General features: G+C 52.9%; 1 protein-coding gene across 1 annotated transcript; it reads left to right on the forward strand.

Annotated features, from left to right (window-relative positions):
* Positions 1–9,035: 9,035 nt before the first annotated feature.
* Positions 9,036–26,000, forward strand: NPEPL1 (aminopeptidase like 1). Its single transcript, XM_081291055.1, has 12 exons — positions 9,036–9,282; positions 9,727–9,912; positions 10,335–10,505; positions 13,040–13,129; positions 13,547–13,628; positions 15,105–15,247; positions 21,033–21,110; positions 23,417–23,517; positions 23,981–24,104; positions 24,426–24,602; positions 25,104–25,214; positions 25,750–26,000. The coding sequence occupies exons 1-12, from the start codon at positions 9,133–9,135 to the stop codon at positions 25,906–25,908; spliced, it is 1,572 nt and encodes a 523-aa protein (XP_081147181.1). The 5' UTR covers positions 9,036–9,132; the 3' UTR covers positions 25,909–26,000.
* Positions 26,001–26,207: the final 207 nt, after the last annotated feature.

Below are 26,207 nucleotides of genomic sequence, written 5' to 3' on the forward strand. Positions count from 1 at the left end.
TTATTTTTCTTTTGAAAACATTTTATACACATACCAAGAACCATTTGGAAATTTTCACATGAAACTCTAGTGTTCCTGAAGTAATTCTTAAAACACAGGATTAGGGACACTTGATTTTCTAAATGGCCTTGCGCCTTTCCCATCCTGCTGTACTGAAAACTTGAGGGACACTGTCAGTTGGACTCAAAGCCGAGACTGTTTGGTCCTTGCAAGGCTGGGTAGCCCTTTGTCAGGAAGTACTGGCTTACAACATGGATACTGCTGGCAGAAGGTTTGCCAGTGAATCAGGATGGGGTATGAGCTGCTTTAATATCACAGTCCAGGTAGTGTCCTTGGTACTGGGCATTTCATCCTGAGACCAAAGAAGCAGCAGCTGCCATCCCCGTACCCTTGCCCTGTTCTTTGACTAGAAATTAGAGTTCGCCCAATTTGCTTGTCAGCCATGTCTCTGCCTGAGAGTAAGATCCACTCTCAAAGGACAGACTTCTGCTCTAGATTTGAGGATGTCCAAACTAATGGTGATCACATTAAAGAAGTCATCCATTCTGACATGGCAGGAAGGTGGCTGCAGGCTCGGCTGCGTGTGTGCTTCCTGAGTGGCAACCTCTTGGGTTATGTTCCCAATGGAGTCCTTGCCCGCCCAGTCAGATAAAACCCAGAAGGTTGCTCTTGAGCAGAGAACTCCAAAGATTTAGGCCCTGGCCTGAAGGTGGTGGAGCATTGACTCATCCCCTCTGAATGCTCACCTTGACCGTGGGAGCAAGGCTGGATGTAGATTTACTCTGCCAAGTGTAGCAAACAGCCTACATGTTTAGTTGTCCAGTCAACCCAAAGTTAGCGCAGTCTTCCCTGGATGGCTACCACTGTGTAGTCGCAGAGAAACAAGTGCCCTTGTCCAGCATGACCTGAATCCACACACGATGGCCAGTGTGTTTCTCCACATGCTGCCTCAGGTCATCAGGGTCTCTCTTTCTCATCAAACCATATGGGAACCATACAGAAAGACCTTTGCTGGGAAGGGGACGGTCATTAGTTGGGTGCAGGGAAGAATGCCTGCTTCTTGGTGGTGCACATCACTGATGAGTACGGGAAGTTTCGATTTCTTCTAAGACTGGGGAGGCAGATGTTAGCTGCACCCTGGAACTTGGCACTGTGCACACACTCCAGTGTCAGCCTTGCAGCTCTCCTTATGCACACCCACCTTTGAAACCCCTAGCTTTTCTATCTGCAAATCCTCTCGACCACCCAGATGGCACCTTTAACCTTGTGCCTGGTGTTTTTGTTTAGTTCTGTTTTGAAACTGAGGGAAAACAGCCCCCTTCAAGTTGATGGGTATCAAAATGAGCTAATGAAGGCCCTGGGTGGGCACACAGAGGTTTCCGTTTAGGACTCAGAGTTAGATGGTGGGCACCAACTGTGTGCATCTTGTCCCCAACTCCACAACACCTCAGATGGTTGTCATTGTACCAGTCTCTGGGTTTTCTTACCACACAAAGAGACATTCCACAGAGCCAAATGGCAGAGACTTGCACACACAATTATCTGGTCAATTGAGGCAAAGGAAAATAATCATTTGTCCAATTGTCCAAATTAGCTCTCTGGACTGTCCTGAATGCTCAGGATAATTGTGTGGTCCTCCACTTTTGTTCCATAATCTGGCTAAAATGGACCATTTTAGATGAGGCTCCATTCAACACAATGCACATTGAAATCAGACTCAGTTAAAATAGACCACTGGGTTTAGCACTTTCTGTTTGTCAACTGTAATCCTATAATTGCTTTTAACTAATCATCAAGATTCTACCATTAGTAATCACTAGATTTCTCATTTTATAGATGTCCTCACAGAGGCAAAGGGCTATGGTATGCGCTATTGGGTCTTTTTCTCAAAGTAGGTGCAAGGAAATCAAACATTTTTTTCTTAATTGTTTATGTTTTAGCCTGATCTTTAGCTATGGGTCACCAGTACAGACCTCCATTTTCTTTTTCTTTTTCTTTTTTTTTTTTTTTTCCCTGTGGTGCTGGGGATTGAGCCCAGGGCTTAGTGCACGCAAGGCAAGCACTCTACCAATTGAGCTATATCCCCAGCCCTAGATCTCCATTTTCATCAACTCAAACCCCCAAGCCTCTCCCTTTTCCAGATGGGGAAACTGAGGCCTGCAGCAGGACTCACCAAGGTCACGCGGAAAGTGTAACTCAGAGCTGGAACTAGAATCATCAGCTGTCTAATTTGCAGACCAGCACTATTTCTGCTTATGCCATTTTAATTGTTCATTTCTTTCCATAAAATTAAATGACCTTCTTCAAGAAAGATTTAATGGTCAAGATGTGATTTGGTAAAAAGCTTCCTCAAGGATTTTTTTTTTCTTATTACAAAGATGAGGCCAGGCTGCAGCTAAGAGAGATTTGCAAACAGTGGTGTGTCATTATCCCAGTTCAGTTTTTTGTGTAATTGGTGTGAAGAGATTGCTGCCGATGAGTCAGCCTGCTGCTGGACAGAAAATAATGATTCTTTTGTGACATGACTTGGTGTACATACACGTGAGCTTGGGGTTGTTTATAAAAGGGGTATATGTACACAAAACGCTTACCAAGATGGATAATGTCATCATGAAGTTGTAAATAATAAGAAATAGTCTTGAGCAAAACTGATTTAATATTTGCCTGAGAATGTAGCACTTCATTTCAACACTACGCAATGGCTAGAAATTGATTTTTTTTAAATCCAATTAAGCCTCAAGGTTGGTTATCCATTTAAAAGGTCGGATGAGTTAAACAATGACAGTACCTTCCGTTCACGCTAATAATTAGATTTGCTCAGAGCCTCAGCACTGGCATGGTGCCTTGCAGAGGCTCACATTTTGTACCTTTGCACAACTGTGAGCCACCCATGTCCCCAGCCACGCACTAGCTATACCAGCAAAGCAGGGACCCCCAGCTGGCTGCCCATCTGATTCCCAGCACCCACCCATGAGTGTGTGAACCTCAGCAGACGGCTACCTACTCTCCTTTCTATGGTCCCAAGAATATTGAGACATGGAAAGTCACCCTTGGTTAAAGGGAAAAGAAAGACGTAGACACCACCTGGTTGTGTGTGCTACCTAGTTTATAATAAAACAAATTCAGCTTTTAAAATGGTGCTTTTTATAGCACATATTTACTATGTGCTTCTAACAGGTTAAGAACAAGACTTCAAAATGCCTTTTTATGGTTTTTGTAGGTAATCTTTAAGTATTACTGAATTTATGAAGATGTTGGGAAAACCACGAGCCTGATTGGAATGCTTTTTACTCTGTGTGAGCTGTAATGTCACTCATGTTTTGTAAATTACTGGGAAGGGACAAGTGATCTTACCTCAAAGCTAGCATTTTAACCTGCATTGTAACATAAGGTTTGTGTATTATAGCACTTTGCATCCATAACCAAAATGAGGCACCTTCCAGATTCAGTAAGAAAAAATATAGAATTTCCTTTGCATCTCAAAAAAAAAAAAAAAAACCCAACAATTTCTGGTTCGTTTCTGCCTCCCCACCCTTTCCTTATACTGTTCAGCTGCCAAAATCCTCAGCAACAGATTTACGATTCTTTTTAAAAGATCTACTTCAGATACCACAGATAGACATGTAATAAACACAGGGGTGTTTCTGGGAAAAATGTGACGCAAACTGAAGATTGAATCACTTTCAATGCACCGCGGAAACGTACTGTTTAGCAGGATCTATAAGTGAAGGTTTTCCTTTGACAAAGATTTCACGATCCAAATAAACGTTTCCCCCCTGCTTTGGCTTTTCCGTCTGTCTCCAGGTTGAGTACGCTGGAAGGAATGTGGAGCCATGTCTGGTCTGTTAATTATTTCTCTTTTCCTTCTTGCAGCCTCTGCATCCCAAGGCTCCAGGTCTTCAATACGCCCTTGAAAACTTTTGCAACTAAAAAATAATTTTGCTGGTGTTCAGAAGTAAATAGGAATTCAGTTCCCGAGACAGGAGGATTATTGCTGTTTTACACTGTGCCCTTCCTGGGAGAATAATTTAGGCTGCTGGGAGGGCAGGGGACTCTGAGAGCGTGGCTTCAGCCCCTCATTTTATCAAGAAGTCCTAAAAACTGATGTCTGAAGGAGCGCTTTTTGTTGTTAATAGATGGTTCTGCTAGTACATTTTTATTAACCTGTGCGCTCTCCTCCCGCCATGAGAGCGAGGAGTGAAGACACAGAGCTTGCTGATGAGGTCACAAAATGCGCTTGTCAAGCCAAATGCCAAAGGGCACAAGCAGCAGTCTGCCTTTGGTGGAAGCTCCCTGAATGTGTAGAATCTTATTTTTCCCAAAAAGAGACAGAGAAAGATAAACCAAAAGCTCATCCAGTGGTCGCCTGTGAAGAGCAAGTGGTGAAGTGAGGGCAAGTAGCACACTCCTTTGTCCGGTCTTGAGCTATGTGAATGTTCTTTTGTATTCAAAAAAGAAAATGGAAAAAGAAGGAAAATGGCAAAACATTAATATGGAATACAAACAGAGGGCCTAAATGTATTTGATAAGCTACATGAAAATGAGGTTCTCACCAGTGGATACATTCCCAGGATAAAGTTGCAGGATTGTCTCGTGGACCGGTGTTAACTCAGAGGGTGGTTGGGAGCCTGTCGTCTCCCAGGTACAAGCAGGGGAGGTGGGCAGGCGAGGAAGAGCCCTGTGTGGGGTTGGATAAAAGGAGTCATCATGAGCTCATGCTGTCATTGGACCTTGGGCCCCCAGGAGGAGCAGAAGCAGCTAGCATTCCCGTACCCTCGCTTTCTGACCAAGCACTCCCCACTCCGGAGAAATGGGTGACTAGATTTGGGCCAGGGCAGGAACAAATCTTATTATTGCAGAAAGGAACAAAGTCCTCAAAACCCATTAGAAGGTGTCAAGGTGACAGGGGGCCAGCCTGGTTGTTGGCATGGGGACGCTAGAGCAGAGGCACTGAAGGGCACTATGCATTTCCACATGGGTTCAGAGTTGCATCCCAGGGCAGGGCCTGCTTCGTGGGTGTGCAGCCACTGCAGTTATGTGGCCCTGGGCTTGGTTTAATGCCCTACTGGGGCCATCTTTAATTCTCTTTGGTTTTCATTTTACACTGAACTCCATGAATCAGCTCTCCAGCCCTGGGGAAGCAGAGTGGTCTTTGCTAAGGAAACCTAGGGTAATAATGTAGAAGGGATGACAATAGAAAACCACCATGTTGCAGCCATCACTTGATCCAGGCCCAGGTCATCATCAAGAGTAGATAAAGATCGCTGGAAACCAGAACATTCTAATGGTCTCCAGCTGTCGCCCCACAGGTTATAAACAGAACATTGATTTTTGTCCTACCCATTATAAAGAGGGGAAATCACTTTTATCTTATAGAGATCTGGCAGTCCCCATTAACACCAAGAAACCAGCCTCAGCCAGTGATGGGGGACCCATGACTAATGAGGCACGGTGGGAAACGCACCAAAAACATTGAACCCGAATCTAACCAGGAGGGAACAGAGGAATCCTGAGTGTGAGACTTCCTATAAGACATGTCAATGCCAGGAAGGACAAAAGCAGGGATTGTGCTGGACTGAAGAAGACCAGAGGCCTGGCCATCCAATGGAACGCCTTATCTCTATTTGGATTCTGGATTTAAAGAATCCAGGACATCTGGGAACAATTAAGGAAATTTCAGTGTGGGTGTATACTATGATAGAGTTAGGTCAATGTCAAATCTCCATGGGTATGATTGGGACATTACTGTAAATGTGTGGGCAGTGTCCTTGTTCCTAAGAGATGCACTGAGCCACTTAGGGGTGACTGTATGCAACTTACTTTAAATATATGTGCACACATACACATGTGCCGGTGAATATATATGTATATGAATGAATCTAGCCGAAGGGCATGCGAGTGCTCATTATACTAGTTTTTCAGCTTTTCCATAAGTTAATGAATTTTTCAAAAACCTTTTTAGGGAAATGTGCTTTTCATGGCAGTGAGTTCTTTTTCCTTCCCTCAGGGAACATTTAGTGCAAATCTAGGTGGCACGTCTGGCACCACCAGTTACAAAATGTAACCAAGGCACTTCCTGATGTCCAGGAACCCTGTACGTGGTGTGGGAAGGTGCAAACCTCCACTGCCCAGGGCAGTGCTCAGAAGGTTCACACGCGTGTCCCGGTTGGCTGGTCGGGACTCAGTTCCAGGCCTGCGGCTCCGCACAGTGTGATGGAGGGAGGTCATCGGAGAGACCCAGCCTCTGCTTCCTCTGTGCTCACGAGGTAGCAGGTGATTGTCAACCAGGAATGAGACCTGCCCTCATTTCACATTAGTTTTGACTGAGGTGCTACTGGCTTTCAGTTACCCGAAAGGTCAAGTGCAAACTTTACAGCTCAGTGTATATCTTAGGTGCTTGGGTGCACTTTATATCCTGCCATGTGAGCTTTGGACAGTGCCCAATGCATGACATCCTTTTCCACTTCAGGACTTTGTGTGAATGTTTCCATAGGCAGGGGTCAGAGTCAGATGCTTGGTACACTTGAACTAATTAAGACCCAAGTCAGAGGTCTCATCCTAGTCCATGGGGCCTTCTCTGGCGGCCTTCTCTTAGTGGCTGAGTTTCTGGATTTTTATCACTGTTTGCTGTGTGTGTTGGGGAGGGGGTACATACACACACACACACGTACATGTGACCCCCCCCAAAGTTTGATCAGGCCTGGAGCTATTCAAAACTCATGTTCAATAAATGTATGTTAAGTGTAAGAAGAGATGAATGAAAATGCTAGAAATCATGAAACCTTTTCTCATATTGGATATAATGGAACTGGGAACCTCCTGGAGCTCAGCGGTGTCTAAGCAGGCATTAGATTCTATGTGGGTGGACTCTGGCATGAAATTAGCATATAAATACACATTTCAGATACCTGGAGCCATCTTACATGATGTGATTGCAGAAACCTGTCCTAGAGCTATACCAAAAACACTTCCTAATAAGTCCCGGAAACCGTGCTCTGATTTCTTCTAGAAGTTTCCAATCTTTTCCTCTGTTTCTAAGTTAGGTCTGAACACCCAGTAGACTATGGAATGGGTCCCAAGTCATCAGAAACCTAAGTTGCTCCTTGGGTTGTGTTAAAGATCTGCTCATTTATTTTAAACTTTCATTTTTCAAAGAAAATTAAATAGAGGTAAATTTTTCATTGACAGTGAAATATATACTAAGTCGTGGATTATACCTTCATAAAAAATTATCTAAACAACGTGCTGCCTGTCTTGTTTATGTTAGAGCCTGTGAAGTCTGCAGGGAGAAGGGGCAAGTACTTTCCTGGAATCTATTTGTATCTGTCACAAGCTGCATCTTGAGGAATTGGCAGGCATTTGAAGTGGAATAATTCCTTAGCGTTCTGTTTGGTTTGGATTTCTTCAATTCAGGAGTGGCTTAAAACGAGAATCAGAAATAGTTTCTTCTAACCATCGTACAACATTTTCCTCTTGCATTGTGTGTAATAAGTGTTCGACAAATATTGGTTGAATTGAATCATCTTGTTCCTTCTTGCCTGGGGGCATTGAGGTTATCCAGTCTATTCTTAAATATGGGAGAATTCTAGAAGGAAAATTCTCCAACCTGATCTCTACTGACAGCTTCTCTCTTCTCCCAACTCCCTGTGCAGAAAAACTGCCAGACCTGGCTTTCTGAATTGCTTCTGGGATCCCTCCTCTGTTTGCAAAAGTCGTTAGAGTGAACCAGACCCCCGCACCCACCTCCACCCCCGGCTCCAGCTCTGCCTTCTGGCTTCATAGCCCCTGGACATACTCTGCCTTTGTGTTTTCTCATGGGGTTTCCAGAAGCCTGGCCTGTGGAAAGTCCTGCCTCGCTCATGGGGACACACTCTGGTCTGTCACCCTCTAGGCAGATCCCCCAGCTGTCTCAGCCCCCTCTGGAGTGCCATGTGCCTGTCTGCAGTGTATTTGCAAACAGAAAAAAAGAGTGATAGATCTTCATGGTTCTTAGTACCCTTTACAAATGTGTGAAAACATTCGGCTGCTCTAGAATCGTTTGAAGAAAATAAGACCCAATTAGTGTTGACTTTTATGTCAGAAAAGCCCGGGTTTCAAAGGAATTCCTTTCACTCATTCCACAGCTATTTGGGGATGCCTGCTCTGAGCTGGGCACTGTAGGACAAAAGCAGACACAAAGGCCTGGCTTCAGGCTGCTGCCACTCCAGCCTCAGTAGCTGCTAGGAGGTGGCCCAGCCTCCTGGGAAGTAGGACAAGAGGGTGCAGACAGGGAAGATGGAAGGTGGCTCCTGGGCCATGACAAGAGGGGTGGGGCAGCTGGGAGATCAGTGGTGGAATATCATGTACCCAGTTGCCTTTGCTTTTTTGTTTTCAAGATGGATGAAGAAGAAATTCAAAATAAGAGGAGTGATGTACAGAACTGAGAAGGGTGCCCACAGCCCTGAGCAACCAGGGGAGGGAAGAGGGGGTAACAGATGGCTATTTTCAAAAAACCCTGAACCGTGTAGAAGTCAGGACACCCGCCTCCACCAGGTCTTCCTCTTCCGTCACCAGTGTCCCTTCCACCACTCAGCAAATGCTCCCAACCCATGCAGGGGGCCTTTCCTTCCCAGAGAGGTGACTCAGGTGTGGGTCTCCTCTGCCCAAGTGGGGTAGAAGGCTGGAGAGGCAGCTTGCTCCCACTGTCACAAGTGGTGGGCTGAGGAAGGGCCCCCAGCAGGCAGGGCGAACCTGCATTTCTCCTTGGCCATTTAGAAGCAGCGGCCTGGAAGGGAACCCAGGTCCACGCCGCCCCTCTCACGTGCATGGGTGTGACTGGCAAAATGGGGTCTGGTCACCGTCGAGGAACCCTCTGTTTGGAGGGCAAGGCCTCGCGAGCAGTTGGGCGCTGGCCTGGGGCCAAGACCGCGGTGGGCCGCCCCGCCGAGGGCCGCGCGTCCGCGCTCCCGGGGCCTGGCCAGGCCCTCCCGGAACCTCGGCGCCCCGGCCCGCGCCCCTCGCGCCCCCTCGCGCCCCGGGCGGGCCCTGCACGTCTCGCGCGGCCCGCGGCGGGGGAGGCGGGGCGGGCGCGGGCCGGGGCGGCGCCGAGCGGGCCGGAGCGGGGCGAGGCGGCCGGCGGCCGGCGCGGGGAAGATGGCGAGCGTGGGGCTGCAGTTCCAGGCGAGCGCGGGGGACGCGGACCCGCAGAGCCGGCCCCTGCTGCTGCTCGGGCAACTGCACCACCTGCACCGCGTGCCCTGGAGCCACGTCCGCGGGAAGCTGCAGCCCCGGGTCACCGAGGAGGTGAGCGGGCCGCGGCCGCCATGCGCCTGGGAGCCAGGCCTGGCGGCGCGCAGGCCCCGCCCGCGGACACGGCCCGCCCCGGGCCCCGCGGTCCCGGACGCCCGCGCCGGCCTGGCCTGCTGCGCCCGCGCCTCCCGGCCTAGTCTCCCGGACGGACGCGCAGGCCTGGCTTGCAGAGCCGGCCTTCCTCGTGGCATCTGGCCCCTGACCCCGTTCAGTGGAAACTGGCCAAGCCCCACCGAGTTGGTGTCCAAGTGTTGAATCAGAGAGGCCCCTGACCATCTCTCAGGCCCAGGCTTGATCCCAGGAGGGTGGGAGGTGCCAGCCAGGGACACACAGCTCTCACTTGCAGGGTGGGGCGCCTAGGAAGTGCTGGTGAGGCAGGCAGGGCCTGCTCCCGTGGCTGTTTGAAGTCTGGTCTCTCTTGTCTCCCTTATGATCTAGCTGTGGCAGGCCGCTCTGGCCACACTCAACCCCAACCCCACGGACAGCTGCCCCCTCTACCTGAATTGCGCCACCGTGGCAGCCCTGCCCTCCAGGGTGAGCAGACACAACAGCCCCTCCGCGGCCCACTTCATCACCAGGCTTGTGCGGACCTGCCTGCCACCTGGAACCCATCGTTGCATTCTGGTGAGTGCCTCTGAGAAAGGGCTGCTCTGGGAGCTCAGGGCCCTCTATGGACAGCAGGGCATTCTGGCCCCTGGGACCTCATATCACAGTCCCTGCCTTGTAAAAGGTCCCAAGAGACCAAGTGATTTACCCCAGGTCAGTGATAGTGGCCAAACAGAGGCTCCAGCCTAGATTTCCTGAGGCTAAGCCTCATGTCCATGCTTCCCTGTGTCTGGCAAGCTGGTGGCCAACATCCTCTTGCTTATGGAGCGAGAAGTGCTTCAAGTCACTCTGAAGGCACCTGAGGAATGGGATCACTGGGGCACCCATTCTGCAGGACTTTATCTGGAGCTGATGTTGGGGCTGCTCTAGAAAGCAGCTATGGGTGGCCCCATGGAGCCCCCTGGTCCTGGGCCCCACCTGCCTCTCTCCCTGTGCTGCAGATGGTCTGTGAGCAACCAGATGTCTTCGCCTCTGCCTGTGCCCTGGCCCGAGCCTTCCCTCTGTTCAGCCACCGCTCAGGGGCTTCTCGTCGCACAGAGAAGAGGACTGTCACAGTGGAATTTTTCCTAGTGGGACAGGACAACGGGCCAGTGGAATTGTCCACTCTGCAAGTGGGTGTCTGGAGGTGCATACCCTGTCCCTGGGCCCCAGGAGCTCTCCACCTGAGAGATGCCGCCCCCTCCCAGGGGAGGACAGTAGGGCTGCTGCCATTCCTGGGAGTCCCCAGGGGGCAGTCACTGGGAGTCCAACATGGGAAACACTGTTTTCAGGATTCTGTTCTGGCTGGATTTACACAACCACCCCTTTATGCCTGTACGGCGTCACCCTTCCCAGAGCACTTATACAGATGTTATTCCACTTGGTCCCGAGGATGGTCCTTTGCAGGCCAAGCTGGAAGCACTTCCAGCCTCTGAGCCTGTGTATGGGCCTGACCTGAAGCCCCTGGTCCCTCATAGCTGCCCTGACACCACTGCTGTGGCCTCGCCTCACTGGGCCACCCTGCTTCAGCAGCCAGACCCAGTCACCTGCCTCCTGCTCCAGAGCTTCCCCTTCACTTCTGTCTCAGGAAGGCCATCGCCTTCAGCCTGGTGAGACTCCCTCTCGGCCCCCCACTTTGTCTGCAGCTCCTCTCTGAGCCCTGTAACGTCCCCCTCCAATGGAATTCCTTGCCATAGAAGGAGGGAACGTGCTTCTGTCTCTGCCATTGAATCAACTCTTATTTCTCTTCATCTCCAGAATTTTAAATGACATAGTCCAATTGTTTTTCTTAATTCCCTTTATTTACCCACCACCCAAACCTGGGTTTTGCCCCCTTGCCACTGTTTTTAAGGGTCCTGCCTGCTGGACCAGAGCCTTGTCCCTTGTCCTTGAGGCCCCAACCTGTTGGGAGCCAGCTTCCCATTTCTCCCAACCTGCCACAACCTCTCGTGCCCCCTTTCCAGCCTCTCCAAGCCCACCTTCTCCATGCTGGGTGGTGTCAGGCACCTCTGGGCCCCCCCTGCTCCCTGCTCCCTCTGTCTCTAGGGAGTTCTTCTGAGCTCCAGGCCCACCATTCCGCAGACCTCAGGCTGGATTCCCCTTTCCCTCCGCCTCTCGCCCACCCTGATCCTGTGCCCCACACCCCCATCTGCCTCCTGCTCAACTGTCCCTCAGCTGTCAAATGTATTCAGGGAGTGACACTCTGTAGCCTTTACACAGCCTTCTCCTTTCTCCTCACCAGGGAACCTCCTCAAGGACCCCCGACCCTCACCCCTGGGCTCTGAGTCCTGTGGTTGCCCACTTGTCTGATGCTTTCATGGATTAGTGTGTGGTCACCTGATGTGCTGCTCTTGAGTCCCTCAGGCATCTTTGGACCCCCAAAGTCTAGGATGATGCCTGGCACATAGTAGGTCCTTACATAAGTGTGGAAAGAATGAATGAATGGCCCTGCTCTGGTGATAAGGAGACAGGCCTGCGTGCTGTGCCCTGCCATCCCTTGCTTTGCGCCAGAGCTGAGCTTGGTGGGGCCTGCAAGGTCACGGCTGCCTCCCTTGAGGCCAGTGCTACTGCACTGACGCACTTCCCAGACAGGACAAGAGCTGCTGACAGGCGTCAGGGGCCGCACACCTCATATCCGAGCTGTCAAGTCCCAGGTCTCTACCTTTGAGGCTTCGGGGTTTAATTACCTGGGACAGGCAGTGGCTCAAGCAGCAAGCAGACAGGGCGGGGGCGGTGGCCAGGCTATTGGAATCGACCTCGCGCCTGCCCTCTGCGACGTGCAGGGCCTGGGGGAGCTGATGATGAACTCCGTGGCCCGCGCCCCCGCAGGCACTGTGCTGCTTTTCTCTTAATATCCTTTCCTTGCGGCCAGCGAGGAGGCCCTGATGCAGCCAGCTTCCTGAAGCTTCTGAGGCTTGGGGTGGGCAGTGGGAACCACTGTGGGGCAGGGGTCCTCCAGAGTCTGCTGTGGGCAGACAAGAGTGAGCAGGCGGGTGCAGGTGGGGGAGCAGCAGGTCTCTGGGCCCTATGACCTCTGCTTCTGGGTTCCTCACGGCCCCTCCCAGTGCTTTCTTGGGTGCTGGGTGGACACATAAGGTCCCTGTGGTAGAGCTCAGTCCAGTTCCTCTCTCCCAAACCCTGTACCCAGAGCATGCTGTCCAGTGACAAGGAGAACAGGGCAGTCGGAGCTGCATGCCCCCAGGAGCCTGTGACACTCACATGGGGTCCCTGTGGGGGTAGCACCTCCAGTGACTGGGGAGTGGGTACAGGAGGAGGGTGGCCAGGGTTTGAAGGTGAAGGAAGGGTACTGAACCCAATGAGGCCAGAGGTGGCTGTGCCCAGCGTGCATTCAGTGTCCTTCAGATGTGGCAGGGTGGCGGCCGGAGGATGGAAGTTTTGGAAAGGACCCTGAATAGGAAATCAGGGCGTTGGGCCTCCGGGCTGTGCAGTGCTAGGGGTCTGGGTGGTCACCATGTAGAACTCTCCATTTGTGGGTCCCAGTCTCAAGGGAGAGCAGATGGGCCTTCCTCTGTCTCCCACCTGTCTCCTGTGCCTGGGAACCTCTGGTGCCTTTGGGCTCCTGGGGAAATGGATGAGGAGAGGGTATCCTCTCCCCCCATCCCCCCAGGTCCCCAGCCCCTGTGACAGTCTTTTTCATTTTTCCTAGTGCTTAACAAATGCCACTGAAGGTGTGCGGCTGGCTGCCTGCATTGTGGACACGCCCTGCAATGAGATGAACACCGATGCCTTCTTGGAGGTTTGTCCCTGGCCTTTGCAAACGGTGGGGGCAGGGGGGCAACTGGGGTGGGTGTTGCAGACCCCAAGCAGAAGCAGCGAAACCTGGGGCTGTCCACACTCTCTGACCTGGCCCTGGAATCCTGAGGCTGTTTCCCATGAGGTTATTATGCTGTCCACCCAGCTCCGAGGCCGCGCAGCCTCAGCAAAGGGCACTGGGAGGACAAGGCCTGCCTTGAGACCCCAGCAGGCCCACAGCCATGAACTGCAGGGAGCTGGCGAGGGTGGAGGGTGCGCCTTCATCACAAGAGTCCCAGCCGCTGGCCTCCAAGGCTGGCTCCTCTCCCACCACATGGGTGTTGGCTCATTGCAGGCCCCAGCCTCGCTTTAAGGCCAGCCTCCTCATGGTCTCTGTTGCTTTTTCCGTGAACGTGTCCAGGAGATCAACAGAGTCGGAAAAGAGCTGGGGATCACCCCAACCATCATCCGCGATGAGGAGCTGAAGACAAGAGGGTTTGGAGGTGGGTGCGGGCTGGAGCCCCCAGGTTTGGGCCTGGTGTGGGTAGCCAGAGCCCCTTGGTGGCAGGGGGACAGCGATCACATGGTGAATTGTCCCAAACTGCATCCTGTGTCTAAGCCCAGGCCAGAACCTGGGAAGCAGACCATCTCTGGGGGAGGGAGGGGCAGCCGTCCAGGTTCTGATGCACATTCTGGAAGCCGCTAGGCCCAAGTCCTTCCCTCTAGCAGCCTCCACACCCTGTGCATCCCACTCCCAGGCCAGCTCAGCAGGGCCTCTCTGTTCCTCGAATACACAAGTTCACATCCCAGTCAGGACCTTTGTGTGGGTGGCTCTCCAGTGGGAATCTTCCACACAGGACATCCTGCGGTGGGGGCTGTCCTGCTTCACCTCTGTCTCGGTCCTGCCTCGCTTGTGGGAGCACTTCCTCAGAGGCCTCTCCTGACTGCTCAGGCCATCCTCCCACTGGGAACCAGAGAAAGGCATGTGCCTGGGCTGCCCGTGGGCTTGCCCAGGGCTGGGGGCTGGGGTTCCGGTGCTGTAGTTACCTGTGGCTGCCAAACAGATTAGCCCCAAGGTAGCTGGCAGCTGGAGGCAATAGACAGCTTCCCACACCTCCATGGGGACTTGGGGATGCCTCCGTGGCCCAGGGCCTCTCCCTGCTGTGCCCTGTGCCTCTCCACGGGTAGCTCACAGCACGGCAGCTGCCCTCAGAGCTGGGCTCTAGGGAGAGGTGGGAGCCCGCTTTTTTGTCATCTCATCCTAGGGGAGGCATCTTGTCACCTCTGCTGTGCTCTTGGTTAGGACTTGCCCATACTGTACAGGACGTGAATACCCAGTGGAGGGGTCACTAAGCGCACCCACAGACACATAAACCAGGAGGTAGAAGCCTCTTAGGTTGGGGAAAGTTTCTCAGAGGTGGTGTTTGCCTTGGGTTCTGCAGGAGCTTGTCCGGCAGCCACCATGACCTCTTGACTCAGTGGCCCAGGCACCAGGGGGTGTGGCCTCTGCCCTGGGAAGTTCTGTTTTTCTTGGGAAAAGTGGCATGTAAACCTGGGGGATGAGCAAGCCATGGGTTGTGGGAGTGGGCTGCGGCAGGCAGTACAGGCTTCCCAGGCAGGCAGGCTCAGGGCTGGGGGATGAGTGTGGGCCGGGTGGCCTTGAAGCGTCATCCAAGAATCATTTTACTCTGGGAGCCTGTTCGTTTCCTTTTGGAAATGATACAGTGTTTTTTTGCTCAGTAGATTTTCTTGCCTGATGATACTTTGCACAGGATCACTCGCAGCCTCAGACATTGGAACTAATTTGCACTCCCAGGTTCCACGCAGGCTGGGGCAGGAGGGAGCTGGGCCAGGGCTAGGGCAGCACAGCTGTCCAGGAGAGTATCTGTGAGCCAGTATCCGGGGTGGATGTGCCCAGGGCCTTCTGGAGTCCCTGCCTGTGCAGCTTGCACCTCACCCTCCTCTCCCTACTTCTACAGGGATCTATGGGGTAGGCAAAGCTGCCCTGCACCCCCCAGCTCTGGCAGTCCTCAGCCACAGCCCGGATGGAGCCACGCAGACCATTGCGTGGGTAGGCAAGGGCATCGTCTATGACACCGGGGGCCTCAGCATCAAAGGGAAGGTGAGGTGGGTCCAAGGGTTGGGTCAAGGCCAGCTCATCCTGCTCCCCCAGAGCGGCCGTAGGGAGATAGCCAGGTTCCCCAGAGCTCAGAGTTGGGCTGATTTAGGGAGGGAGTCCATGAGTCTTTTCCTTTTCTGAGAAGGAGCAGTTTTGTGGGGACACTTGGAGCTCACGCTCACACTTGGTACAGGACACAGGAACAGCAAACCCTGGACAATCGCCAGAGGGGAGCCACAGAAATGGTGAAAGGGTGAGAAGCAGGGCCAGGGAGATCAGGCTGAAGAGCTGGCGGGTCTCCTGGTCCACCCCAGGTTTCCATGAAGGAATGCTGTGTGGCGGGGCTGAACAGGGCCTCTCAGAAACAGGTGCTCCACCAATGCGAGGGAAGCGCTTCTTATGGGGATGTGCTAAGTGGCTGTCCACGGAGAACCTGTGATATGGCTTCTCGAGGGCATCTCCGGATGCCTGAGGAATGTCAGCGCTGACCTTCACCTGTGTGGCCAGCACTCTCCACACGGGTGTCCATCTGGGCAGCTGACTTGGCACACTGTGGAGCAGCCACTGTGCCCAGGCCTGGGCTGGGCTCTCAGGGAAGGTCTGGGAAGGAGCCAACTGGGAAGGGAGTACCTCGACTCCCTAGGAGACCCAGAAGAGGGCCTAGGAGGGAAAAGGACAGTGGGGAGAGAACAAGCTCCGCTCATCCAGAGAAGGCCTCAGGAGCTGGCCACAGCCAGAGGGCCCACACATGCATCCCCTAGACCCATATGGTTTAGAAGTCGAACACTTCAAAACAGGAAAAGTTCTCTAAAAGACTGGATTCTTCATCATTTGTAAACTCAGAAGTTCTGGATTCTCACCTGGTACATTCCTCCGGGGCTGAGTGGTGGCTACCTCGTGAGCACAGCCTTGATCCCTGGTTTGCCGCAGGCCCCTCCACTCCCTGTTGCCTCCCTGACATTGATCCAGTGTTGGTTGGTGTTTAGGGTAGCGACTTGTGCTGCTGTGTTGAGTACTTCCTGCATACCTAAAGTATTTAATACCTGGAGTGGATGATCGTTTTTTAATGTCCCTCCTCTAAAAAACATGAAATTATTTTCAGGACTAATCAGGAAATGAAACTAATAATAAAGGTTTAAAAATAGCCCCACCAATAGTGAACACTCTTTTATTGAATTCCATACATATTAATATGCTAGTAAAGAAATTAAAAAGAAAATAAATATCCCAGTACAAGTAAAGAAAACAGCATTGCACAATACTTTAAATATCATTAGTGTATTTTTTTAATTTTTTTGGTGGTGCTGGGGATTGAACCCAAGGCCTTGTGCATGTGAGGTGAGCATTCTACCAACGGAGCTACATCCCCAGCCTCTCATTAATGGATTTTTTAATAGAAAAAAAACTTAAGCCTCCATGTTGGTTTGTTGTAATGGACGCCGTGCTCGAGTGTTTGGGCCTCGGCTTTTCCGGGCTTACCTTCCTCACATCAGCCTTCTCCACTCATCCGTGTCTGACAGGCAGCCCCAGCTCCTGTCTGTCTTTAGTCACCGCTGGTGCAACGATGCTGCTAATTAGATTGTGAGGCGTTTGGGTCACATGAGGTGATGGAGGTGCAGATACTGAGGTCCTCACCACAGGACTCCGCGGAGATTTCTGGACATCCTGTCCCACAGGACATTCCACAAACTGCAGTGCTGGCCATGCTCTCGGTTCCCCAGGATCCACTCTAACGGCTTTCATGTGTGGACAGAATGGCAGAAGGAGAGGGGACCAGCCGGGGCCCCAGTCAGCAGAGCCAGTCCCTAAAACCCTTGCCAGTGGCTGGCAGGTGGGCAGGGGTGCAGCTGGCCAGCATGTCCTCCTGTAGGAGGGCACTGCCCAGGGATGAGTGAAGAAGAGACGGGCACAAAGCTTCACAGACATGGTTAAGATGCGGCAGACGCCAAAGCAGTTGTTCACGTTTCCACCAGCCACGGGTGTTCTTTGAAAGAAATCTTTGATTACTGACACCTTAGAGACACCAGTGCCCAGTTATACTAACAAGGAGGCCCACCGTGAGCCCCTCACAAATACTTTTAAATCCTGCACAAGCCGTGCGCCCCCACCGGGTACTGGCTGCCTGCCCTGCACCCACACTCCCTTGCTATTGCCCTGGGCAGCTGCTTCCTGGCCTGCAGAGGGTGGCCTCTCTTCTCCTGGGATCCGATGCTCATTCTTAAGGTTGGCTTGTTGGAGGGCCAGAGGAAGACGCAGGGTTTCTTCCTGGGAACATCTCCTGCCCATGGCTCTAACTTTGCTCCCTTGGGCACCTAACTCACCTGTTTGGTCTCAGACAGGTGGCTCCAGGGAGGCCTTGGTCTCGGGAGAGCTAGAAGAGAAAACATCATGGGGTACCTTCCATGGCTCCAGGTCATTCTCCAAAAATGAGACAGCCCCAGCCTCCATCTAAGGTCAGAGTACTGTGCAGGCCCTGTGCTACATGGAATGGCCCAGTGCCCAGGACCATCCACTTTGAACTTGTCCACCTGTCCCCTGCACTTAGAACTGTTAATGAGTCGGGCTTTCCTGAGCCTTACTAGGCTGGGCTCTGGGCTACTCACTGAGCCCCCCCCCCCCCCCGCCAGAGGTTGGCAGATTCAAGTCAGGACCTGAAGGTACTCACAACCTCACCTAAGGACTGGTACAAAACTCAACACAGGGAGAAACATAGTGGCCATCTCAAGAGCAAATGGTGCAGCAGTTGCCCTTCTCAAAAAGCAAGCTGGTTGGGGCCAGCAGAGCTCCCAAGTTTGCAAGAACCGTTGCAATTTCATTTGCAGAGATTTCAAAGGCAAATCAGGATCAGCATGGAATAGCAAGTCTCAGATGTTACTCTGGACCCCTTTATACTCTTAAAAAGTATTAATACCAAAGAGGCTTTGTTTATCATGTATCTGAAACTCAAGAACCAGTGGACTTTTTGGTAGAGCACACTATTGACATTGATAGTGACACCTATTAATACTTATTAATATCACTGTGCTAGAAATTAAAACTGAGATGTGTAAAAGATCTTTATAATTCATCTGAAAACAACACAAATCTGTTACACATTAACATAAGCAGAATAATTTTATGAAAAAACTCCAAAATTTTTAAAAAATATAATGAGAAGGGTAGCATCGTACATTTTTGGCAACTCGCTAGTATCTGCTTAATAGAAGTTAGCTGGGGTCTGTATCTGCCTCTGTGTCCAGTCTATTGCAATATGTTTCATTCATAATATATTAAGAAAATCTGGCTTCACACATTTTATGATTGGAACAGGGAGAAATATGTCGGATAATCATAGTCATTCTTTGCTATTACACCAAAACTCGACAAGTGGTATTTTCTTAAAGGTTGGTTATGACATGAAATCTGAAGCCATCAGTGCACTTCTGTGCTCTCGTCTACTAGTTGTTGAGCCTTAGATGTGTGTTTGTCATATCATGCATGGGTCATTTGGAGAATATGGGTTCACAGAGGGAGGCAGAAACCCCACATTTTAACACATCTAACTATATACTTTCAAAAGCTCAGATTTGCTGATGTCATTGCCCAGCTCATCAGAAAAATCCTTGTGTCAGGGGGAGCCCATCAGGTGGTACGTGGACGTTTTCCAAGGTTCTGATCTGTGCTTGAGAGCTCAAGAGTTACCATTGGTGATAACCAGTGTTGGCTGCTTGCTGGAGATGAGAAGCTCACTTTGTTCACTTTAGAAAATACCTGCCAGATACCTCCATGTGAGTGCCTCCCTTGTCTGTTGCCCCTAGGCAGAGTGACTGGTAGAGCCCTTCTCTCAAACAGAGGCCACAGAGCTTCTACTGGGACCAGCCACCCTGGCAGACATAGCAGCAGAGCCTTGGCCACACAGAACAGTGATAGTGCTTACACTTGGGGTCGAGGTCTCGAAAATCAGGACTTCCTCAGTGAAATTTCTTTTCCTGGATGGCCTGGGGAGGAACCCAGTGACTCCTCATTCTCTTGGGCTGTGGCTGTGATCCTGTGGGGGGCTCCAGCTCTTTCACCCCCCTGGACTTCTGCACCATTAGATAATGAACAAAAAGGGTGAATGACTCTAAGCATCACCAGGAACATCGCTTCTTTTATAAAGATGGAAAGGACACTCAGGGGCTGGTGGAACTTTGTGCAATCAATCAAGCTATATTCGTGAACCTGGCAGTTTTCTGCCTATGATTGGGAGGTGGCACAGTGGCACCTGTGACAAGGACATGTGATGTTCCGAGGATATGCGATGTTCCGAGAACAGCCGTCTGGAGACGGTTTCTGTGCAGATCATTTTGAAATAGTTAGATTCCAGACCCAAGGCCCCGTTTTTCCATTTATACAGCCCCATGCCTGCCCAACAATTAGGGCGGAAAGACAGTTTGTTTTCAGTAGTGCTAGATGGATCATTTCCACTCAATTATAAAAGCAGCTCAGTTTATATCTAAAAATACTTTCCACCAAAATTGAAGACTCATGTAATACAGTCAGGGCTCAAGAATCACTCAGTGAATTTGAAGTTCAAATCTTTATGTCTGAGCACCTGTTGTTAATTTAAAATATGAACTTGTCAGTTACAGCTGGGAACCTATAAAATGTAGACGTGTGTAAGCACTCTCGCGGTTGTAGTTTATGGAAGATGGCTCTTCCATCCTCAGAGGGCGTGTCTCTACCTAGGGCTCCAGGACCCAGCTTAGTCAGGAGATGTTGAACTGTGGAGGAAGGTGGAGCTGGCCCTTTCTGATGGGATGCACTGACATTAGGGTGACCAGGTTGTGCTGACAGCTAGAGGTGGGGACCAGGGACAGGAGGCACCCACCCAGAGAAGCAGCAGAAAAGGGCAGACAGCCAGGTGGAGGTGGCTCCGGGAAGGTGCTGGTGGCGGGTAGGGGCAGGAATTGAGAGGAGTGTGAGAGTGTGCCAGGCTGGCAGGTCAGAAACCAGGGTGGGGCCCTGCTCAGGACAAGTGGACAGGCTGCCGTGTACCCCAAGCTGTGCCTAGAGAGGGAGAACCCCCAGGGGAGCCTTCTGCAGCCTTGAGGCTTACTCTGCAGGGCTCTGCTGCTGGGAGCCAGAGCCATGCAAATGCCAACTGCCAGGCTGTTGTACGGGGTGCTGGCTGGGCAGCAGCCTTCCCTACCCTAAGTGTGTGGGGCAGGAACCTGCAAGGTGTGGAGAACACAAGCGAGTTGGCTCGTTGGTGAGCTCATCACCTCAGGATTCCGAGTCCAGGAGGGACCATAATTCTGATGGCCACCTGGAAGCCTGGTCCAGACCCTCCATGCTGACCGGTATCCCCGGGGGAACCACAGAAGCTTCCCGCACCTTGGTTTCTTCCTCACAATTCAGGTGGAGAAGTGGATATGAAGAGGCCCTGCTGATAGACCCAGGCTGACATGGGGGCTGGGTGGCTGGATCAGTGTGGTGTTGGTGTTCGTGATGCTCCACATGGCGAATCCAGAGCTCTGGGTGGCTCTCGCTCTCCCTACCACACAGTTACCACTTGGCAGTTCCAAACTCTACTGAAACCAAAGGGTGCCCCTGTCCTTGGCTGTTTCCTCCCACTGCTTAGAGAATAGCTCCTTCGAGAGTCAGTGTCATGCATCCTGGGCGCGCTCCAGGGCCTGGCCTCAGGTCCTCTTGGGCTGGGAGCCCTGTGTGGGGCTGTGCAGGTGGGGTGGGGGCTGCAGGGGCAGCTGCCAGCTGGACTGCATGTCCCCATGAGTCACTCTCCTGCCCCACTGTTGTGCTTCTGCAGACCACCATGCCTGGGATGAAGCGGGACTGTGGGGGTGCCGCAGCTGTCCTGGGGGCCTTCAGAGCTGCTGTCAAGCAGGTGAGTGAGACCCCATCCTCTGCAGGTGCTCATTCTGGGCTTTCCTGTGGGCTCTGCCCTGCCCTTTCCACTCCAGCCCCAGCCAGGGTCCCTCCTGTGTCTGCACAGCTGGGCCCATCCCTTCTCTGCACTTGGGTCCTTCATTGGTCCCAGAGCTTCTCTTCTTTTATCAGGGCTGCTCTGGATGACCATGTCTTCATCAGACTGTGAGAGCCTGAGGGCAGGTCCACCCTGCCCACTACTCAAGGCCTGGCTTGGATTGAGGGAGGCTGGCCTAAAGCCACATGGCATGCAGTAAGCATGATCCCAAAGAACGGACCCTGGGCTGAGCCCCCCGCCCAAGTGTTCCAGTCATTCCACCCACAGCCTTCTGGGCATCGACACTCTTCTAGGAAATGTCTCCCAGGATTGACTCCCCCACTCCCATGCCCAGCCTGCTTCTTCCCTCACTTTGGTAGAAACTCAAGACTTGACCTTGCCTGTTGGCTGTGATCACTCTTGGGTGACATCCTGGGAAGCCCAGAAGTCCCAGAGCAGTAAAACATGCTTATTTAACAGAGTGTGCCCTGGGTGTCCTAAGCCATAAGCTCCTTATTGCAGCTTTTCCAAGGCAGCTTTTGAGAGTCTGAGCCCTTTAGTGTTACTAGATACAGGATGTTCTTCTCCCTTAGGCACTACCCGAGAAGGCTGGTTCCTTGGGGTAAACTTAAAATTGAAAAACAAAAACCCAGAAGGTCTTGACACAGTTGTGGCTCAGACTGGTCAGGTGTTCCACCTGTAGCCTGCATGGGAGAGGACCAGAGGCCAGTGTGGGGCCTCCTGGTTTTCTGTGTGCCTCCCATATGGCTTAGGTGGCTCCCTCTAACAGTCGTTGCAGTCGGGTCCGTGGGTACATGGGAGGTACAGGATGCCAGAGGCTGGAACATCCCAGAGTCCCTGCTCCACTGTCAGGCTGGCTCTTGCCTGTGCCCTGCTAGTGCCTCACGTGGACAGGGTGAGCACTGCTGTCCCTCAGAGCCCAGGTGGGGGCATTTGGAGAAGGAGCAGGTGTCTGTGCTCCTTGCTGGCTGGAGACTAACAAGGGAAGCGGCCAGCATTCAATAAGGCCCTTGCCTGGCGGAGCTGCTGGGCTGCAGGTAGTGACACCAGACTCCTACTGCCTGGCCCTTCCCTTCCTCCCCCCCAGGACCTCACTGGCACATCCAGACCTCACTTCCCTGGAAGATATGTGTATCAGAAGGGAGCTCAGGGAGCCGGCCCAGCTGTAGGGTGCTCACTGTGGGAGAGTTGGAGGGATCATAGGGCCATTTACCCTGACTGCTGCTCCAGCAGGGTGCCCTCTGGCACATGGGACAGGCTGGCTGGAAAATGCCGCAGGTAGACTCTTTCCAGTTTGAATTCCCTTTTCACAGGAAGCCCCTTGGCAGTTCACACTGATGCATTAGTGGGCAGCCATGAGGGGTGTCAGTTCCCCTCTGCCTGCAGGGCCATAGCCAGTGACCTAAGGGGTACCAAGGGCCCTGCTGTAGATAAAAATCCCCCTCCCACAGGCGCCCTGGCCACAGGCTCCATGTGGACACTGCCATCCACCTTGTTTGCAGTCTCCTGCGGGCCTCAAGAAGGAATGTGCCTCAATGAGAGCCACAAGATAAATAATGACGTAGTGACTCAGCCCACAGAGCAGCCTCGGAAGCCCCATACCCACCCTGGTGGGGATCAGCAAATGAATGGAGAATAACCAGGGACCATTTCTTACAGTGGGATTCTGATCACTAACCATAGAGGGGACAATGGGAATAGGAAGTCATCTGGCCAACACCACAGTGATCATTCTTTCAGGTACAAATGATCAACAGGTGTTAAGAGTGGAGCGAGGAAGCAGGTGGGAAGCAGGCTGGTTAGAGGCCCGTGCTCATTGGAGCATGGCACTTGCTGTAGCCATGCGCAACTCCAGAACAGGGGCACAGTCGAGGTGTGCCTCCTGATACTGTGCTCCGGGAAGGACACAGCTCTCCGGTGGGAGTCCTGCTAGAACACATGACCACAACGTATTCATGAGGAAACCCACCCCAAACCCCGGATTTAAAGTGCCAGACCGCACAGGTTCCAGAGGACAGGGGCTCAGGAGACGCACCCATGAGTGCACTGGTGGAGCAGGTGGCATCCCATCAGGTCTTGCCTGGAGCTGCCTGCTGTGCACCTGGGAGCTTCTGTCTGTCCATCTTTGAGTCTGAGAGCTCCTGGCTGGCCTTATCCCTCCTAAGCCTCCAGCTGTATCTGAAGCTTCTGCCCACTTCTCCCTCCAGGGTTTCAAAGACAACCTCCATGCTGTGTTCTGCTTGGCTGAGAACTCAGTGGGGCCCAATGCCACGAGGCCTGATGACATCCACCTGCTGTACTCGGGAAAGTAAGGCTGGACTTCCCCTTCCCTGATCCCTTGCTGCCTTTACCCTATAGTGTGCACTTGTGGCCTTCTTCCCAGGGTCAGGCCAAGTCAGCCCTAAATTCAGCCCAGGGTGGGAGGAACTCCACCATGATGCCATCTGTGCTGCCCTGTAGGGGGACAGGGTGTCCCTGCCTCCTAGGGAAGGATGGGGATGGTCAGGAATCTTGAGGGACCAGGAGCTCTAAATGAAGTCTCTGTGGAACTGGGGTGTGGATCAGTAGTAGAGCACTTGCCTAGCATGTGTGAGGCACTGGGTTCAATCCTCAGTATCAATAAAAATAATTAAAGAAAATAAAGGTATTATGTCCATCTACAACTAAAACAATATTGAAAAAATAAATGGAGTCTCTGTGGTCCCAGAGGGGAGTCCCTCTCGTCACCCCGGAGAGCTGCATTCCTGAGTGGGCTCTCTGCTGACCCCCAGGACAGTGGAGATCAACAACACAGACGCAGAGGGCAGGCTGGTGCTTGCTGATGGCGTGTCCTACGCCTGCAAAGACCTTGGAGCAGACATTATCCTTGACATGGCCACGCTGACCGGGGCTCAGGTGGGTGCCCCAGGCTTAGCTGTAGCTGCTGAGAGGCTGAGGTGGGGAAGGCAGGTGGGATGGGGATGCTGGCATCAAACTTCTCACCTTCAGCTGAGGTGGCAGGAGGGGTTTGTGCCACGCAGGTAAAAAGGTGAGCTGGGACCCTGACCCCTAGCCTGTCCTCCACAGGCTCCAGCTCACAGTGTGGTTTCTTTCTTTTGGGTTCTCACACCTTTCTGTTGGTTTCTTTGTTTCCCTGTCTGCCTCTCTGTCCCTCTTTTGTCTTTTGTGTTTCTCTCCTGCCCTCCTCCTGGTTGCTCCTGTGTGACACTGACCCAGGGCATCGCCACAGGGAAGTACCATGCAGCCGTGCTCACCAACAGCGCAGAGTGGGAAGCGGCCTGTGTGAAGGCCGGCCGGAAGTGCGGGGACCTGGTGCACCCCCTGGTCTACTGCCCGGAGCTGCACTTCAGCGAGTTTACCTCGGCCGTGGCTGACATGAAGAACTCGGTGGCGGTAGGTCTGAGGCTAGGGGCTGTGCCCAGACAGGTGGGCAGGCCATACCCCCACGGGGTTCATGCTCCCTGGAGACTGTGCCCGGAGCTGCAGCAGCAATGCTGGGGCTCTTGTGAGGTGGGTCAGGGTACAGTTGCACGTCCAGGAAGAGCCTGTTCAGTTCGCAAGGCAGACAGGCCTCTCGCTGGCCTCCCTGCCACTTATCTGGGGCTCTATACTCACTCCTGGGTCTGAGTCAGTTGCCACATTGGGTCCCCCCACTGCTCCCCCTGTCCTGGAGTGGAGCTGACTCCTCAGCCCGTGGCTAAGGCCCTCCAGCTTGACCTCAGCCTCCCCTCACATGTGCTGCTGGCCACATGGGCTCCTCACAGCCATGGTGAGGCTCAATCGAGGGATGATGGGACAGGGCAGACAGGGCGGGAGACCCCACAGGCACCTGGGAGCTACCCAAACCCTCCTGCTGCTGGGAGCAGGAGATCACTGTGCATCTGGCCTCTGCAGGACCGTGACAACAGTCCCAGCTCCTGCGCGGGCCTCTTCATTGCCTCACACATCGGCTTCGACTGGCCTGGGGTCTGGGTCCACCTGGACATCGCCGCACCAGTGCATGCAGTAAGTGCCTTGGACCACCCCGGTGTCCTTGCCTCCTGCTAGGATACTCCCCTGCCTCACCCCTCCTTGCTGGCCTGGGCCAGCCCCTCCTCTTGTCCTTATGGAGCCTCTCTGTCTCCAGAGCTGTTGACCGAGCTCAGTCTGTGTCAAGGGTCACATTGTCCATGGCCCAGCCTCCGGACAGCTGTGATACCCCCCACCTCTGGTCTCTTCATCCCTGGGAATAGAGTGGTTGCCTTGTGTTGTCCCTCCTAGCTACCCCATCCTCAGCAGGGGGCCCAGGACTCTCCTTCTGATTTCTCCCCATCCTGAGCAGATCTGGGGGTTCAGGAACAGCACCTGGGGTTGTGCCCAGGGCCTCACCCATTTGTTGGCCCTGAGGGTGGCAGGACAAGACTGGGAGGCCCAGGACTCTGGCTGTGCTCCAGGATCCCCTCCCCAAGAAAAGGCCTGGGGGAACCTGCCTCGGTAGGCTGGCCGGCCAGGGCCAGGAGGAGGCTGTGGGAGCTCAGGGTTTCTCCCCCCTCTGCCACAGGGTGAGCGAGCCACTGGCTTTGGAGTGGCTCTTCTGCTGGCACTCTTCGGTGGAGCCTCTGAGGACCCCCTGCTGAACCTGGTGTCCCCACTGGGCTGTGAGGCAGAGACACAGGAGGGTACCGTGGGTCGGGACTCCAAGAGACGCAGGCTCGTGTAAGACCAGCCTCCCGCCTTGGCCTGGAGGCCAGGCTTTTTACCTCACTTTGCACTGATTAATTTTAAGCAATTTAAAGATCAGACCTTAAGATGCGCCTTGGTTGGTTTTTGTGTGTGACCGGGTGGCAACGGAAACAGCTCCTTCCCACGTCTTAGAAGATAGCTTGGGGCTTGGTGGGGTCCAGGGAGGGGCTGGGGTGGAAGCATTGGGGTTTGTTTCTGTTTGAGCTATCTGCAGGTCTCCTCTGTCCGCTTCTGCAAACTGTGCTTCCCCTGCACCCTGGGGCCCTAGCACCACCT

Source organism: Spermophilus citellus (genome assembly GCF_964194105.1).
Source record: "Spermophilus citellus genome assembly, chromosome: 4".
Classification (NCBI taxonomy): Eukaryota; Metazoa; Chordata; class Mammalia; order Rodentia; family Sciuridae; genus Spermophilus; species Spermophilus citellus.